This window comes from Terrapene carolina, unplaced genomic scaffold (assembly GCF_002925995.2).
Source record: "Terrapene carolina triunguis isolate 2854851 unplaced genomic scaffold, T_m_triunguis-2.0 Scaffold21, whole genome shotgun sequence".
NCBI lineage: Eukaryota > Metazoa > Chordata > Testudines > Emydidae > Terrapene > Terrapene triunguis.
In genome coordinates, this window is record NW_020664372.1 from 42018809 (window position 1) to 42038498 (window position 19690).

A 19690-nucleotide genomic window follows, 5' to 3' on the forward strand; every position below is an offset into this window, starting at 1 on the left:
GCTAGAGCAGTGGTTTTCAACCTGTCGTCTGTGGACACCCGAGGGTCCGTAGACTATGTCTAAGATTTCCAAAGGGGTCCGCACTTCCATTTGAAAATTTTTAGGGGTCTGCACATGGAAGAGGTTGAAAACCACTGAGCTGGAGCAGTTTTTCTCAACTTCCGGTCTATGGACCGGCGCCAGTTCCTGAGATTTCCCTGACACAGTTTAGAAAGGCAGCAAGCCAGTCCCTGGTATCAAAAAGGTTGCGAAACACTGAGCTAGAACACTAAAAATAGTAGTGTAGCCGCAATAGCACAGACAGCAGTGAGCAGCAGCATGAGCTAGCCACCCAGAATACAAACCTGTGTGGACCCCATGGGTATGCACTATGCCGCCGCTGCCCATGCCACTGCAGCCACACTACTGTTTTTAGTGCGCTTGCTCAATGAGAGCTAGTGCGGGTATGTTGATGCAACTCAAAATCACACCCCTAGCTCATAGTGTAGACATAGCCCAAGTGTTTGTATTTTAAAACATGCTGCAAACTATAAAGAAGTCAAACCCTTTTGATATTTATATTAGATAAACTAATATTTCACCAATTTTGAATAAAACAGTTGGGTGTTAAGAAGATTCAGCGCATGGATTAAAGTCGTTTACCATATTTATAAAATTTCTTTTTGTTTAATGTATTTCATACAAGGGATCCCGAAACACGTCCAAGTTAATTACTTTTCTTGCATGTCTAGGCAGTTTAATGTACAGTACGTAGACAGACTAGGGCAAGGTGACATAAGGGACAAGGAGGATGTTTTGGGAACAGTAATTGAGCTCAAGGAATTGTTGGGTTCAAGGAGTAGGATTTATGTGTTTTAGGAGAAAAAGTTAGGATTTAGGAGTCACAGTAAACCACTGAGTTAAGGAAGAAGAGATGAGTCTCAATTAAGGATGGGATTTGGAGTCATGGAAACATGGGACAGGGTAGCTGTTTCTGCAAATGGTAGAAAATAGGCATATGGATCTATATCTCCCATGGCAAATGGAGATAGGTATAAATAAGAAGGTGTATGCTAATCAAGGAATGCAGGGTATAAGAACATAATACATTTTGGGGGGGAAATTTGTTGTTAATTCCTGCCTACTTCCACAGACCTGGCGTCTTTTTCTCCCCATGCCACAACATCTTCAAGCTAATAATACCTTTCCTATGGCTTAGCAACTGGTATTGTGAATGTTAGCTTCTGGAATACTAAGTACCGTGCAATAGAATATTACAGTGTCGCCTTATTGTTTTGTATGATCTATTTCTCTGCTTATACCACCTAATATCTTGTTTACCTTTTTAATTATTAGTGTGCAGTGCATTAATGATTTCAATGACTTTTACTCTCTTGCCCCTTTTTCCTTATCAGTGTGCTGGCAGATAGCTCCATTTAGCACATCTTCCTTGGAGTGGTTCCTCCGTCTCAGACTAATTATTTTATATTTTAGACACTGACCCCCTTTTGCCGTCTGCAGGACCAATCAGCTAAATCATCAATATCCTATAGAATCTGTTTGCATCATTGTTCCTTAATATTTACTCTCCCTCTCAGTTTAATTATCTTAGAAATCCTGGAGATCTTGACCCCAATCCTGGGCTGCCTCCAAGCTGTGCTTAATGCCACTTTTGCCCTCTTTCCCACCAGTCCCCTGGGTGGCCAGGAACTAAGGTGTTCCTCAGTGTAAATTAGAGCATCTTCAAGGGTGTTCTGACTTATATCATCTCCCTATGGCCTCCAGGGGCCATTCGGGAATGGGGGAACATTGCACAAGTGTGGAAGTGTAGAAATTCTTTGACCTTGTCCCATTTCCCTGGATATATATTCTATATCAGGGGTCAGGAGAAGTACCCTCTATGGTGGTTCTTTGCCACCCAAGAATTTCTCTGCCACTGGATAGGTAAGACAACATTATGGCTGCTTTGTGCCACCAAAGAAGTATAAATCAACTGAAGCAGGCTGAGGAGCTAGTCCCCTATTTTGAATGCTTTCAGCTAAATCATTGTATATGTTATGAACAATTAATTTCCTAAAACTGTTCCCAGCGGCGATTTGGTCTTGTGGTTAAGACAGTAGTCTGAAACCGAGGAGATTGAGTTCACTTCCTGGCTTTACCAAAGAAGTGATCTTGAGCAAGTTGCTGAATCTCTCTGTGTCTTGGTTCCTCATTTGCAAAATGGAAATAATCACACTTCTTTACTCCCATGGATTGTCTATCTTGTATACTTAGATCATAAGATCCTCCGGAAATGGGCTCTTTCTTGTTGTGTATTTATACAGTGCCTAGCAATATGGGGCCCTGAGCTCTGAGGGGGCCTTCAGGCACTACCATAATACAAATAATCCTTAGTAATTTCCCTTGTTGATGAGAAAAGTAGTAAATGTTCATCTGATTAGCAAGAGATGTGCCTAAATGGGAGTAATCACTCTCCAGCCAGATTCACAATTTACAACTACCTATCTCCATCTGAACTTCATGGCTTGGTTCCACCCCTGTAGCTGACATTTATCCCCTGCTGTTTACCAGGTTTTTACCCAGAAGCCTATTTTACTTCCTATTCCGTGACTGTTACCTTACCCATTAATCTCAGATTTGAGTCAGAGGAACAGGAAGGAATGGGGACAGAGAAAAATATATGAATGAATTTCAGTTTTTTATATAACTAATTGCTATTATCCCTCAGAATAATTATAATCATTCAGTTAATTGAGGGGAAATTTTACAAGAACTAGAAAGCTTTTTTGCCATTACTTAAATCATGAAAAAAGATTTTTTTAATAAGAATTCAAAATTTGGAGGGAGATTTTGTATTTGATTTTGAAATATCCAAGAAGCCAATGAAAAATGCTGAGGTTTTGCAGGTGAGGAGAGGAGCTGATACATGTCAACACTGAAGTTTGGAGAACTGTGACAAAGCAAGAGAGCATGAATGATGGGGATACAAAGGTCAAGATGGGAAATGGATATGTGAATAAGATCTTCAGTAGAGTGACCAAGGCCTTGTTGGATGTAGACTGTGTTCCAGGGGTTACAATAGGCAAGATTCACAGACTTGGGAGCTATGGGGAGGCAAAAGAGGATGGCGTTGAACTGAGTGTGTGTGTGTAAGCGAGCCTACAGTAATTACATTATCCACACATATTAGACAGTCAATTTTAATTACATAAATGTATTTTCCTCCTTTAATGAGCATAGTTTATCCATTTAAACTGATCATTTTAATTTTACAGGCAGTGATCATAGGAACTGATATGTAGAAGGAAAATTTCCAGTTGGCATATTTTATTTCACACACATTGAAGAAAATTTACCTTTTAATCCCCAATCAATATCTAAAGAGCACACAATTAACAGATAGCTCGGTCGTTAACATAAATCTACAAGTTAAAGAGCCACTTCCTTTTGATTTATAATGCATAGAGTAATAATTTTGTCATCATCTCTCTCAGAAAGTGTCTGATGCTTTGTAGCATGAAGATGTCAAAACTGTACTTAAGATTGTTCAGAGTACTGAACTGTGGTGGTTATTGCCTCTTGGTTCCCTGAAGTGTGGAATGGCACATGAAACATTCCCATTAGAATACTCTGCTCTTCATTGTAGAGGTCACTGGATAACTTAAATCAGTCTTGGGTGTAATATTAAAAGGAGATTGCCAATTGTAATGTGAACAATTCATTTTTTCTTCTTTGTCCTTTTACAATATGAAAATTTCCTAACAGAAAGCAGAGCCTTTAAGGGAAAAAACACTCTGGATTTACTTCTGCAATTCATGTCAATCAATGGCCAAATAAATTAACTGACTGCTATACATACATGGAATAATAATCTAACATATTTTTGCAACCCAAGTCTGTTTCCTTGAATGCATTTTTCTTCTCAGGATCAGGTTGGTTGCCGCTGAAGTTTTGTGGCTGTGAAAATTTATTACCCACAGAGTCAATCTACATTCAGGCTGCCAAGTCTGAATAAATAGAGTCATTGTGCTTGTCTGGAATATGTAACCAAAGTTCAACCAGTCAGCTTGACTTTCACATCCCAAGGGATTCATAAAAGCCAACACCCTGGTATGTGCTCTTGATTCCTGCCAAAATTTTGTAAAATTGTATAAACAGAAGTTGAAGAAGCAATCAAAACCTGGTCTGAGAAACGTGGCTCCAGACTCAAACTCCTGGTGTACTTGAAGAAAAAGAACTGAGTTTTAATACTTTGATTAATAATGATATGGACATCTCTTAGCAAGAACAGGTAAATATGTTATGAAGATTAAAGACCTATATACAGGGTACATAGGAAATCAATGAATAATTATCTCAAACACTGCTTAATACATTCATTTTGTCTATGTAAGTTACACAAAAGGAAAAATTAGAGCAGCTTTTACATGTAAATAGCTGCCTTCTTTAGGCACTGATAGAAATAGACAAACACTGCAGGATCACACTATTAGACTAATACGTATGTAAGTTTCCTTCCATCTAAAATATAGCATTAAACACTAACGATGCTTAGCTTTAATATAATCCAAAATGAATAAGCTGCTGTCAGGATTCCCAGTAGCACAGGAATTTAGACACTAGTTGAAAACTAGCAGCTCTTTCCCATCCTTGTGAATGAAGCAATAGTACATTAGTCCAGTCACTCAATCACAATCAATACAACTATATATCCTCCAGCAGAAAATAATTTGTTTTTAGAAGTCCTCAGGTTGTGCTTAGTGAATATGTTTTACTACAGCCTACATTATCGGACAATACTATGTCTTGCATTTCTGGCCATGCACTCACCATCAATACAAAGTTAAAATTTGTAATGAAAAGAAAGGCCATGCACGTAAACTTCTCCAGAGTCGAATCATTTTTAACAAAGCTAAATAAATCCAAGTAAATACAGCCTCTACATCTGAATTTAAAAGACCCAGGTAATTTGAAACAGTTACTTATTTCAATCTGTAATTAGTTCTGAAACTGGGAGCAAAATGGCTACCTGCTTTTTTGCCATAAGATCTTAGATGATATTATGGGGCTTTATGAAGTCTAATATCAGCCAATCACAGAGCACAGCCAGGTGCATAAAAAGAAAATAGATCCATTAGGTAAATTGGAACAGGGCCATGCAATCTGTTAGTCGTCAGAACTATTTTTAGCCAGGTATCTTGCATAACAGGATGCTAATTGCATTTGCATATGCCATGGCCAGAGAATGTACACACATCTGGTCATTTCAGCATAGTACTCCCTCTATGCACCTCTTCATTGGTGCTATACTTGGTGCCTACTCAGGAATGACAATGAGCAGAGAGATGAGAACAATCAGACCTAAAAAAACACAAAGCAAACATCTTTTCAACATCAGACCTGGGTTTAAAGGTTTGGAAACAAGTGATGGACAATTTTCAAAATGTTTGGAGGTTTAGGGTCTGATTCTGAACTACCAATATTAATGGGAGTTTTGCCATTTATTTCAATTGATTAAAAAAAAAAACAAATCGAAAAGCTTAGTCAAAACCTGTCTTTTTCAAACTAAGTTGGTTCTCCAAGATGTTCTGGGAAACTTGTAAAAAAAAAACTTTCCTTTGAGAACAATCTGTTCATGATCATTCTGCATAGTACAAGAAACCTATCTCATGGTATTTTGGCACTTTGGCTTCTGATCCTGACCTGAACCAAGAAGAGCAGAGATGAGCAAAAATGAAAATAAAAAATGTTTGGTTTGAGGGATGGGTGAAGCCTCAGGCCAGCCCTTCCTTAATCTGGACTGGTTTGCTCATCCCTCTGTTCTGTAAATAATGTGATTATATTTCTTGATTGGAAAAAATCATCCTCATTATTAATATGAACTTCACTTACCCCGGGTAAGTCCATTATTATCTGCATATTAAAGGAATGATCCTTTTGGCATCAAACCAAACTAAAATCTGGAGCAAGATTTAAGTAAGTCAATGGAGCCAATTTTCAGCAATGCTGTGGTTTGCCTGTACTGATTTTAAAAGCTTTGTGACATCTACATTTGCACTTTAGCAAGGAATGACAAGAAGACCAAGATTGCCTCACTGAAACTGACAGATAAGACAACATAAGAGTGCAGTCTGATCCTGCCAAATTTGGCTCACATCAGGGCCTGTCTTACAAAATCGGATTCAGTGTATGGAAGGCAGGATCAAGCTCTAAATCTGAATACTGTTGCCATGACTCACAGTGATAACATAAATTAGAGACTGCCCTAAATCACAGACTTCCCCAAAGTTTGGTGAGGTTCACAATAGATCATGTTCTGATTTGGGTTCTTCTCTAGTAGCAAACACTTAAAAATAGACTGTAAAGTAAACAAATACAAACACATCTTTCTTCGCTCCCTATATTGATGCTGCTAAATAAAGTTGTTTCTTTACAACTTCTCCAAATTCTGTCTATTCCCACCATCACAACTGTTGTCCAAGCCTGAGGATTTCTCACCTTGACTACTGCAACCTCCTCATCTCTGGCTTCCTAAAACCTGGCCTTGTCTTCTTCAGTATACCAAAAACTCTTCCACTGAAATTATCTATATTGCTTGCTATCTGACCATGTCCAGCCCCAGTCACTAAGGGTCCGATCCAAAAACCAATGAAGTCACTTCAACAACTCCTGCTGACTTTAAAAGGCTTTGGATCAAACACTAAACCCTTTCACTTGTTTTCCCTTGCCTTCCATGTCAAATTTAAATCAAAGCCCTTCACAAATTAGCCCCTGCACCTCCCATTTCACTGTCATCTCCTCTAAAGCTGCGCAATCAACTGCTGCCTCCCATGTCCTTCTCCCCCTTCATTTCCATTCCTTCTTCTATGTGAACATCTATACATGAAACCCATGTCATGCTTCCATCCTCTGCTCATCTCCTTAAAACACACTTCTTCTATGAAGACCATAAATACTAGTTCTCCTGCCAAAGAACTGTTAACAAGCAATAATAAATTATAATCAAATAACTTCAACAACAAAAAAGATGACGCTCACAAGGCATGAGCTAACTCCACCACTCAATTGCTTGCATGCTGCTACATTTCATCTACCATCCCTTATCTGTCTATGTCTACTTAGTGTAAGTCAGTGTTTCCTGTGCTGGAGAAGTAGCTCTCCCTCCAGAGGCAACAGATTAGTCAGGCAGAGGCATGAGGCAAAGAAGATGAGTTTTGCTGAGGAAAGCTGCAGAACCCCCCAGATCTGCCCCTCCTGCTCACTGCAAAAGTGCTGCCATGTCTGCAGATAACATAGCAGGCAGCTCCTTGAAAGCCATCCGTCTTCCTTCTCTCCCCTGCCCCCAGTACCTCTCTACAGGAACTATCTGTGGGAGCAGCCTACATATACCAGGGAAAAGGCTCCACGTGCAGCCAAGCTACACTTCTCTGCTCCTATGTATTTAACTAAGGCTTGGTGTGGTACCAGGATGCCCCTCCTCAGCACGAGTGGAAGTCTGAGGAGGGAGAAGATCAGAGGTACCAGAAGGGTTGACAGCAGGGAGCAGGGACAGAGTCAGCTAAATATGTGTCAAAGAGCAAAAAGAATACGAAAGAAAAAAGACAAGACAAAGAGAAAAGACAAGAAGGAATAAAAAGAACAAACAGAAATGACAGAAGAAAGGAGTCACAGTAACAACTGCTTTAGGACATTGCAAAGGGACCTGGAGAAGGGTCCATCTGCCAGATCATCAAAAGAAGTTTGAGAACCGCTATTGTAAACTCTCCAGGGCAAGGACCTTGGGTGAAATCGTGCACCCATTGAGGTCAATGGAAGTTTTGCAATTGACTTCAGTGAAGCCAGGATTTCACCTCTTGTCTTCTCTCATGCCTCCTGACAGTTTGGGCAGTGACTAAAATACTTTGATACTTACAAAATATCACAAACAGTGATGGCAGTGGGCAGGGACAAAGTTAAGAATACTTGGGGTATCTAGATCTGCGTTCCATATTTTCATGTGTTTGGCTTTTTGGAATAGTCCAACTTTAACTTAAATTCTCAGGCTTGCTAATGATTTGTGTAAAACTATGGCATTCTGTTGAAGTTTGGGGTAGTTTCCCCTGACGTGTTCACAATTTCAGTGCCACTTTCACTAATTTTATTTTTTTTTTGTCTTGGATTAAGAGAATCCTCCTTTGAAAGAAGACTTTTTCTTTTTGCAAAGTAATTGCTACTTCCCTGAATTGACAGAGAATTTTCCCCAGTGTCACCAGGCATTAATAATTTTATTAATATAAGATAGAACAAACTTTAATATTTTTTGACGTAGACAAGTAGGATCCAAATTAACTTGTGTCAGTTGGAATGCTACATGTGTATACAAAGAATTTGGCCATAGATCTTTATGGAGTTCTAAAGGCAGAATAGAAAAATAGAAAAATCAACATTTGCGAGTATGTAAACTTTGCTAAATGGCTAATACTATGTATGCAGCAAATTTGGCATTACAAATATTAACTAGTTAATACAATACCCCTGAGAGGTACTTAGCTATTATTATCATTATCATCTCTATGATATTGACAAGGAAACTAAGACAGACAGATTAAGTGACTTGTTCAAAGCCACATGATGAGACAGAGTCTGGACTAGAACCTAGATCTTTTAATTCTTAATTCCAGACTCACATCTCTAGACCACACTGCCCCTTAAGATGAAGAAGGATTAAGAGACAATGAAGGAGAAAATGAACAACAAACTCCAGAAATATACTGATTAAAAAGCCCAAGGTGGCAAACAAATATTTGGGAGTTGAAAGCCTCCCACTCCCCCCCCCCAAAAATCACAAAATTAAGAAAGATTTTTATGATTTCCTGAAACGTGGCTCTAGTGGGGACAACACAAAATTAGAGTAACTTTTTAGCTTGTGAACCTTAAATAACATTGACTGGATAATGAAACCACCACCAACACATAGCTATTGCAGATTTACAGAAGAAACACTCAAACTATATATCTACAAATTATTTTTAAAACTCTCAGAAAAAAACAGATTGGAAAAATAATCCTTAGAATAACATTAAGAGCCAAGAATATAACAAGATAAAGTGTGCTGAAATAATATATAGTAAATCAGCTGAACATGAACTCCCAGTGCAGTCCTGGGCCAAAAGGAATAATGCAATTCTTGGTTGTATAAGTAGGAGTAGGAAGGTTATATTACGTCTGTATTTGGTTCTGGTGTGATCACTGCTGGAATAGTATGCCCAGTCCTGATATCCACACTTCAAGAAGGATGTTGATAAATTGGAGAGGGTTCAGAGAAGAGCCATGAAAATGATTAAAGGATTGGAAAACCTGCCTTGTTGTGATAGACTTAAGGAGCTATGTTGTTTATCAAAAATAAGTTTAAGGGGTGGCTTAGTCACAGTCTATAAGTAGCTACATGGGGATCAGAAATGTGATAATATATGGCTTCTGAGTCTAGCAGACAAAGGTGTCACTTCCAATGGCTGGAAACTGAAGCTAGACAAATTTGGACTAGAAACAATGTGCAACTTTTTAACAGTGAGGGTAATTAACCATTTGGGACAATTTATCAAGGGTTGTGGTGGATCCTGCATGACTGATCATTTTAAAATCAAGATTGGATGTTTTTCTAAAAGATATGCTCTAATTCAGCCACAGTTATTGAACTAGAAGCAGGAATTAATTCAGGGAAGCCTGTGGTCTGTGTTATACAGGAGGTCAGAGCGGATGATCACAGTTGACCCTTCTGGCCTTTTAGATCAGAAAAAATGTGTTTCTGATCTTAAAAATAAAAAGAGAGAAAATTAAAGAAAGATGAAAGCCCGCCCACTGCCTAAATACAGGCAGTGCAAACAAGGTAAAGTCTGATTGACAGGCCTCATGTAAGGACATTTGATCTGATGTGACTCCCAAGCCTCTGTATATTCTAATAATATTGGAATGCAGCTAACCTCATATCAGGTTTGACAGCTTTTAATAGAAGTTGAAGTATACTTATCTGTGTCTGCTTCCTTTTGCAACAGATGCTAATTTAAATAACAAATGCCTTATCATGTAGTTCTTCCTGTGTATCAGTGCCTTGAAGTGAAGGGGCAAAGGCACACTCTGTAGTCCAAATAATTGTCCTTATGATCACAGCCTTTCTGATTACTAGGCTGAGGTGGAACCTATAAACAGAGGAACACAAACAAGCTGAACTGGAATATACCAAGTTCAGTTACGTCCATTATGTTAACTGAATAAAGTTCAAGGAGGCAATGGACCAAATTCTTTTCTCACTTACAATGGTACAACCCTAATGAAGTCTATGGAATTATACTGGCGTAACAGAGAGCATAATTTGGCACAATACATTTAACCTACTGTACTAATGGCCAGCAGCTAGTCCTCAGGAGAGTAAAAATTGACAGCAAAGTAACTGCATATACCAACCACAAGCTAGCTGGATCTCACGTGCCAAAGTGTGTGCTCTAGGTGTAAGTGTGTACACTTCAGTGTGTGGCTTCTGTGTCTCAAAGACACTTACAGCCCATCAGAACATTTTTCAGTACCTTTAATTAGCCTGTTTTCCAAAAATCCTTGCAAACTCAGTGGTTTATGTAGCAACTCTGTTCCCAGTAAATAAAAAAATTAGAGATTTCTGGGCCCACTTTAACTCTCCAGGATGTCTGTCTCAACAGCTCCATTCAACTTGTTCTGCTCACTGCTTCATGCCAATTACAATGAACTAGCTCGCTGCTCAGTCCCAATTACAATGAAGACATTTAATTTCCTCTTTGATTTCCCTACAACAACAGATTGCAACTTGTGGCACTTCAAGTAGTTTTGGTAGCTCATTTAATACACACTGAAACCTGAATATCTGCTGATTATGTTCCCCAGCACCAGCTCATTGCAATAAAGGATGAAGAGAAGAGATGCAATCTCCAGAGCATGAGAATCTGAAAATGATTACTGCTGGCAGAAATCTTGTTTTGTCTCATAGTCTTGGGGTACAGTTAAAATCTTTCATGAATGATTAATGAACTATAGTCAAATCAATGAAACTTTGTCCTGAATGTATCCATAACCTACTCAGGCGGGGGATGGAGGTGGCAGAACAGGCCTGGCCCTGGTAATTTGCGACCGTTGAAGTATTGAAACTGAGTAATTCATCTAACGTACTGTGGCTAGTTTTTCAACTTTCTTTACATGAGTCACCAAAGTGATTTTTTACTTTGCTGTTTCCTATCCAGCAGTAAAGTTTAAATTCAATGGGCCAAATGCTGAGACCAGGGCCGACGAGGGGGGCGGGGAAATTACCAGGGCCTGGCGGTCCGGAAGGGGGCCCGGGGCCCGGCTTCCCACCCCTTTCGTCGGCCCTGTTTAGCCAGTCCGCCCTTGCTGGGGGGCCTGAAAAAAAATTTTCACCGGGTCCCGAACCCGCTCTCGGCGGCCCTGGCTTGAGACCCTTATTTATGTTGTGTCCCTTACTCTGTGACTATGAGAGGAGTAAGATTTTACTCACTGTAAGTAAGGGTATCTGAGTCTGGCCCATAATTGATTGTTTAATTATTTATCAACAGAAAAATTAGAATATTAAGCCAAAACACCCACTGTATTTTTTTATAGTGATAAATCATGAAAGTCTTCAAATTCTCTCAGTGACAAACTTTAGTTTCTCAGTCCTTATTCTTTTAACCAACGCAATCACTTACTTTCAGGAATTATTTAACATATTCTCATCTTCTTTCTTGATGGATGATGAGTTGTCCTCAGTAAAGTTGTTAACGATGTAAAATGAAATGCAAATTAAATGGCACAATCAAAATCAAACTATTAAAAATAGTGGAGCAGGCAATAGGTGGTACTAAATACTACCCTTTTGCTTGTATCGTTAAGCAGATAATACTGGCATATTTAGAAGCATGATAAATTACAGAGCTGTTCTTATAGTCTCATTGGTAGAATGTTCTACAGTCAAGCAACAAATGATTTGCCTTGTACAATTTCTTCTGCATCATACCAACTTGACCCAGGTGAGAGGGGGGAATTTGTTAGAAGCTTCAAATGAAAAGCAAATTGAAATTTTCAATAATTGTATTCAAACATATTTTCAAATGGTCATTGCAAACATTTATTTCTGTGAGAAGGGGCCCCAGCAATCTAAAATGGTCTGCAACTGTTCGCTTGCTGGAATACAGGAAGCTTTCCATGCCTTGTTTGCCCTGCACTCTGCAGTCTCTCTCTGCCTCACAGTCTCAGAGGGAGTTATTCTCAGGTCACAGATCAGCATGGAGGCAGCAGCATCCTTAAAGAGGCTCAGACAGGAATGCGGAACCTGCAGGTCAGCAATGATCCTCTCCTTTTTTCGGTTCTTTCTACCCTGCCTGCTCTCTGGACTCATTCTGCTCCCGAGAAAGGGCCACCACTTGGGATCGATTACCTTTCCAAAGCTGGCAACAGGCAGATGGGCTGACCTCAGTAGGGTCCTCGAGGGCCAGCCTGGAGGACTGGATGCAGGTGCAGTCAGGGAGCAGGAGATATGAGGCATTCAGATATCACCTTGATGAGCACAGTATAAGAACATAAACAATAGAATAAAGAGCCCCGTTGTCCAGCCCATCTTCATCCTTCAGCCATCTCTGCTGAGCTCAGCCTGTGTCTAGGCTTGAAGGGAAAAGAGCCAGCCCTTTTCCTCTCTCAAAATAGTCCCTGTTCTTGGAAGTTAGGGAATGGAAAGGGTACTAGACACGCCTCTACCCCCCTACAGGTATCATTTAGAATGGTCAGAGACCCATCTCTCTCTCCTCCTCTTAGCCATAATGGCAGTGATTGAAGAGACTGCATGACTCCACTGTAACCAGTATGCCCATCTGCACCTCCTGACCATCAGAGCGATAACTGGCTTAGCCCTTAGGGCACTTTTCTCACAGCAAAGGTTTTGTCCAACAACGATGTGCCAGAAGAGAGAGACTTGTTCTGGTGGTGTCTATTCTAATACACTGGAAGGCGCAGTGCCTGTTGTCCATCAAGGCAGTCCATCTTGCAGGATCTCAGAGTGGACTGGCTGATATGTCTGGAGCTGTGTCCAGGAAAGTGAGTCTTAACCCCAAAGACTTTTCAGACAGTGTACTCCCAGTGGGACATCTCCAATAGCGGATAGTAGAAAATATCAGATTCCCCAGATTCTGTTTCTTGTACTAGAAACTGCAAGCCTATGCCATGGGCATGTTCTTATTTAGCTTGAGAGGCCCACTGACATACAGCATTCCATCCCTTCCCATTCATTCGCTGAGTCCTGCAAAAGGTTTAGGCAAAGAAGGAAACTTTCATCCTGACCAGACAGTCCTGGTGTTTGGGACATGGGATATAGAGTTTCCTTGGTTTCCACATCTACTGACAAAACATCTGGTGACAGATAGCGCTCTAGGAAAAACTCATCTCATATCCTGGTTCCCTGATATTCCTGATGTGGCAAAGTCATTTGACCAGAGTACCTGTCACCAATCCCAAACGCATCCCTATCTAGAACAAGCCACTATACCCTGGGCAAGTTGAACTACCAGTGCACAGGATGGACAGCCAGCTCTTATTCCATCCCTCCGGTCCTAGAATGCCTGCCGGGGTGCTCAGAAAGGGCGCACCCCTTAGTATCTTAAAAGAATAAGCATCAGGGATCCTCTAGAATGTTTTCGAATAGGCTGTCACTTGCTAGTCATCCAAGTTTTTGAGGGTAATAAAAATAGCTGTGCTATGCTGAGACCAATTGTGTTTGTGTGGCAGCTTACAGTAGTGCTCTCCAAACTACCTTATCCAGCCTTTAAGCCCTGAGTATTGGGCTCCTTGTTCTAGCTTTCCCCTTAATGGATATTTATTCTTATTTCTATCGGTAGCATCCAGTGGATTTCTATTACGGTAACACAAATCGCCAGTCAGGATTGAGAGCCCATTATGCTAGAAGTTGTATAAACATATAGGCAGATGTGGACTATTATATGTGCCAGACAGGTGAGTGATCTGGCTGTGAATCACAAGAAGATGCCTGTTCCTAATTATTCCTAACAACAGGGTCTAAGGATAGTCCTTTCTTTATTCCTATCGTAAACTCTAGTTTCCACTGAAGCCAAATCTTTAACCTTCCTTCATTCTCTTCTCATCCATCTACTCCAAAGGAAGCCTCATGGCACTCTCTTGATGATAATCAGGGCTAGTGAATCGTTACGCAAGGGTCAAGATTTTTAGACTCTTTTTAAGGGATCAGAAAAGGGGAATGGCTTCCCAGTAAAATGATAGATTTGTGGCTAGTTTTGTATATGAAAGAAGCCTACATAGCCAGACTCACATAGCCACTAGGTGTTAAGGATCGCTCCACCAGAAGGATGGCTCTCATCAGCAGTGAGAGTGTCAGCCTCCATTACAGTGTGGAGGTTAACATATCTGTGGAGACTTTCAGACAACGAGTTCTGGGAATCATAGCCCAAGACACTGTCACCTAATTCTCCACAGTTAGTATGCCACCCAGTGATGGTAACGTGTAATGCTAGGCTTTACCCATTGTAGATTAGCGACTCTCCACTCACAGAAATGAAGATTTAGGTGTTGTCTTGTAAACTAAGTTGGGCAGAGGTAGATGACCAGTTTGTAAGCCCCACCCGAGTTATAGTTTGGAATGATATTTTCAAGTTGTAGTCTGTTGAGTTGTGTGAGACGCTAAGAAAGTTATCAGCTGTAGCTGAGAGGCAGGCCACAGGGACAGAGGGCACAAGTCCCCTGACGACCGAGGCAGAGTTACCTGTATACAAATAATCAAGGCTGTGCAGCCCATTCCAGGTTGGTCGTGCCCCCGGAGCAGAAATTCGGTTTTGGTCTGTCAAGTTACTGTGCAGCAAGCCAGAGCTCACCACAAAATAAGACTGAAACCTTCCTTTTCTCCCATGGGAAAAGAAGCTTTGTACTTCTGCCTGAACCCTAAGGATCCACTCCATTGTTCTCACTGCTTATACCCTGCATGTCAAGGCCACTTATTGGGTTTCCCTTTTCATCCTGACAACACAGCTTTTGATTGGCTAGAATGGTTTCTGATGAACTGCACAAGTCACTTCCTTCCCACCAAATGCTGAGCATGCTCCCTCCAGGGCACTCCACCCCTGACAGCCTCAAAAGCCAAACATCAGTCTGAGAACTATTTCAAAACTAAACTGATAATTGCAAAGGCAAAATTCATATTTAACACTCCGCCCCTTGACTCTAAATACCACTTAACCATGTGCTTCTGTTGTGCCGTCTCGCTAATCCTAAAAGAGAGGGCACAAACTAAACATATACAATTATATTATCGTCAAGGCCTTAAAGTGTATTATCAGAACATTATAGATTTTATCTTAACTTGCAATTAGTTACTGTGCTGAAGCCATGAGTCAAGCCACTTGAAATGATTCAAGTGGGGGAAAGAATAATAATAAAGAGGCAAGCTAGCTCAGTGATAGGCTTGTGGGTCCTATTGAATTTGAAAGGCTATGATTTCTATTCCTAGACCCGTCAGTTAACATAATAACAACCACCATGCTTCCCCACCCCATTCAAGGACTTGTACTAGGCAAGAATTGAGAGCCAAAACAGCAACAGGTCAATCCTGTACAGTGTAGTCAAAAGTTGCCAGGAAATTATCATGGCAGTACTCTTGAAAAGCCTGCAGCCGCTCTGGCCGTCTTTGCTAAATTTATAATTGTAGCTACAGGCTCCATCGCAAAAGGAACCCAATATATGATGTTTGTTTCTGTGGCAAGAATGGGAGGAGACTAATGGTAAAGGAGGGGGTAGGATTTGGGGGGGGGAGGGGGAAGAAAATCAAACCTTGCAGGGTTTTCAGAGACCTGCAGAAAATCATCTAAATAGAGTAGTTCATACCTCAGATACTGTGCACTGCTTTGACAATCCTCTGGTTTATGGCGTACTTAACAAAGTCTTCTTACATTTACTAGACTGGAATGTCCATTTTACTAGACGCTTTCTGCTACTTTACTAGTACTTTAAAATTTGGACACGTGACAGAAATGTGTGTAACACATTTTTTAAGTGTTGATTGCGCTCGTAATTTTAAAGTCAGAATATAAAATAAACATCTCTGCCCTTTCTTCCAGCAGGCAGCACAGAGATCTACTCTCCGCGTTCTGTCTGACAGGTACATTTTGTCATTTTTATGAACTATAAATTGCTTTATGAAACGTTGAGCCCTATTTATTGTGGCATATAACTCATAATCGGATTTTGTCCCCAAAGTATCTGTGAATTGGGATGTTAAACATTTTTGCATGCTTGGATTTGTCATGCATGTGTGGAGTTTATTACTGCAAAAATCACAGTCTTGTTGTATTTCATACAGAATATGCAGAATCCCTTGTTGTGATACCAAGCGAGAGATAAGAAACTTACTGGAGAAGGCATGAATGATGCAGTAAATTCTGAGCTTTAGAGTATGCTGAGATATATTTAAGCTCATTTTTCAGCAATAAGTACTTCATTTATTTTGAGATGTTCTCTTTTGACTTTTTCCAGATTCTTTCACTGGGAATTACTCTTGTTTTGTTGAGATTCTCTCAATATTAATTTATTAGGGGTTGGCTTTTGGCTGGGGGGGAGGGGTATTTATTTTATTTTTGAACAGTAATTGGTGCTTTAGGCAGAAAAACAAGGGAACAAACTCTGATATTCTTACTCCATTTTTACTCAGTCCTTTCTCAGGCAAAATTCCCATTGACTTTAGCAGGAGTCTTGCCTAAATAAGGAATTCAGGATTCGGGCCATAGTAAATATTATAGTTGGGCTGTAGATCAGTAGAGGTATTTACCCTAAATGACTGTTCTGAAAGAGGACTGATTGAAATATAAGGTAGCTTTCTAAGGCGGTCCTGATTTTTTTTCCCCCGTTTTGGAAATGGTGAAGATTGTACATTTTAGTGCCTATGAAAAAGAACTAGCAGATTTACATTTATCCACAGATGAGGTACTGTGTCATGCAGGCTGACACAAAGTAAATTTCCCCATGCCTCTTTGGCAGCCACCTCTACTCCATCTAGCCCACTCTCCCCCCTCCTCCCTGGGAATAAGCAGTAATTGACTCAGTAAGCCAGCTCAGTCTAGGGCTTCTCCAGAGCAGAGCCTGTCACTTAGGCTGAATTATATGTTGTGCATGGGTGAATAACGTTTCTCTATGCCCTGAAGCAGAGACGGCCAAAATTATCCCTCCTCGATATACAAACACTTTTTTGTTTAGATTTTTTTTAAAAGAAGAAAAACTTTATCCTAGCAAGCTGAGTGCAACACCCAGGCTGTGGGCTAAGTCGTGTCCTCAGATGTTGGGCATGGAAGGCACACAGATATCGGCCATATTTGGCCAGAAAGCAGGCAAGGAAAAAAGCCTAAGCAGCATCATACCCCTATCCCTGAATACATGTAAGCTCTTCCACATAAACAAGATGCCTTTGGGTTCTGTGGGTATTTGGAGGTATGGCCACAGGGAATGGGAGGAGCCAGAGATGACTATTTCACTCTGCCTCATTCCCCAGCTAAACTGTGAAAATGCCTGCAGAATTGCTCAGGGGAGCAGCCGTGCAGGCTAGCTGCGCTGAATACGTACCCAGAGGATTCAGGCAGCTTTGTACTTGGCACGGCTAACCCATGCCACCGTTTGCCACTGCCCATGCTTCCCCTGCTACATTACTATTTCTAGCATGCTAGCTTCATGAAAATTAGCTTGAGTATGTCTATGCGAGCTGGGAATCACACCCCTAGCTCCAAGTGTAGACGAACCCTTAGAGATAAGTGCTATGACACGAGTGAACGTATTTAGGATTTCCTCTTTCATTACCAGAGACCAAGAATGGCTGAGTGGTTAGGGTGCCAGCCTGGCGCTTGGTAGACATGAGCTCAGTTCCCTTCTCTGTCAGACTCACTATGTGACCTTGGGAAAGCTGCCAAGGGTGTGTCTCCACTGCAGTGAAGGGTGTGACTGCAGCCCTGTAGACAGACCAGGGCTAGCTGTGATCTAGCTAGCTTGAAAGACCATAGCAGTGACGCTGTGGCAGCACAGGTTGTACAATCCCATCCCAGGCAGCCCAGGCTGCCACAGCGTCACTGCTATTGTTATTCAGGCTAGCTCAGGTATGTCTATGTGTGCTGCAGCCACACCTCTGATTGCAGTGTAGACAGACCCTCAGTCTCTGTCTGTAAATGGGAATAATAGCACTTCCCTGCCTCATAGGTCCCAGTTGGAGCCAGACTTTGTCACCAGTTGGAAAGAAGGCAGCAGGCAGAAATCTGTGCCATGCTGGAACTGGTTTACTGTAATGAGTTGCTGGGTTCATACCATTTCCACTCAAGATCCCCGGAAGGGACAGGCAAATGCTCCCACGGTACACTGTGAAAAGAATGGTGCAGTTTATTGAAGCGGTACAGACCATGGCATGTGCTCCCAGAAGTTTTAGCTCACCAAAGGAGTGAGTAGAGCACCGTAAGAACGCAGGACACTACAGTCCCTCCCTCAGCACTCGACTGTTACTCTGGGGTGTTATTGTTCTCTCTTGTGATAGGCTAACTGGAAGGAAGTAACTCAAAGTTAGGTCACTTGAGTTCATTCTGTTGTAAGGACACACCTAAATGCATTAGAGGATTGTGAGGTGCTACGCTCTATAGTAAGGGGGCCATATGAGATAGACCTTAGACAGATTACTTAAAACTGGGATGGCAACTCTCTGGGTATGTCTGCACTGCAATCCAAGATGTGATTGCAGCTATGGTGGGCATACCAGTGCTAGCTTTAGCCATGTGAAAATTGCTAAAAATAAGTGTAGATGCAGCAGCGTGGGCTGTACAAGCACAATGGCACCCTGGAGACCCGCTCGTACTGCTAGTCCATGCTGAAGCCTGTGCCTCCACGTCTACATTGCTACTTTTAGCGGTGCTAGTGCGGGTAAAGCTTGTGCAGGTATGCCTCCTATCCAAGCTGCAATCGCATTTCTCATTGCTGTGCAGGTATACCCTCTGAGTCAGCCTTAGCGTTTTTGGGTGGGCAAAGAGTTTCTTGTTCCCAGACCTATCCTTAAGCTATGATTAGGGCCCTACTAAATTCACAGCCCCGACTGTGAAATCTGGTCTCCCCCCATGAAATCTGGTCTTTTGTGTGCTTTTATCCTATACGATACAGATTTCACAGTGTTTCTCAAATTGGGGGTCCTGACCCAAAAGGGAGTTGCAGGGGGGGGTCACAAGGTTATTTTTTTGGGGGGGGGGTCGCGGTATTGCCACCCTTCCTTCTGCGCTGCCTTCAGAGCTGGGGAGCGGGAGAGCAGCAGCTGGTGGCCAGACACCCAGCTCTGAAGGCAGCGCCCCACCAGCAGCAGTGCAGAAGTAAGGGTGGCAATACTATATCATGCCACCCTTACTTCTGTGCTACTGCCTTCAGAACTGGGTAGACAGAGAATGTCGGCTGCTGACTGAGGGCCCGGTTCTGAAGGCAGCAGCGCAGAAGTAAGTGTGGCAATACCATACCATGCCATCCTTACTTCTGCACTGCTGCTGGCAGCAGCTCTGCCTTCAGACCTGGGCTCCTGGACAGCAGCCACTGCTCTCCAGCTGCCCAGCTCTGAAGGCAGCGCCACCACCAGCAGCAGCACAGATGTAAGGGTAGCAGTACCGCAACCCCCAGTACAATAACTTTGTGACCC

At 41.6% G+C, this 19690-nt stretch overlaps 1 protein-coding gene across 1 annotated transcript in view; it reads left to right on the forward strand.

The window, feature by feature from the left end:
* The window catches only part of AFF3 (AF4/FMR2 family member 3), a 476825-nt gene that overhangs the window by 368491 nt on the left and 88644 nt on the right, over positions 1 to 19690 (forward strand). Inside the window, exon 13 of the mRNA XM_026657569.1 lies at positions 16110 to 16150. Coding sequence (XP_026513354.1) covers positions 16110 to 16150 — 41 coding nt within the window. The remainder of the gene's footprint in view (positions 1 to 16109; positions 16151 to 19690) is intronic.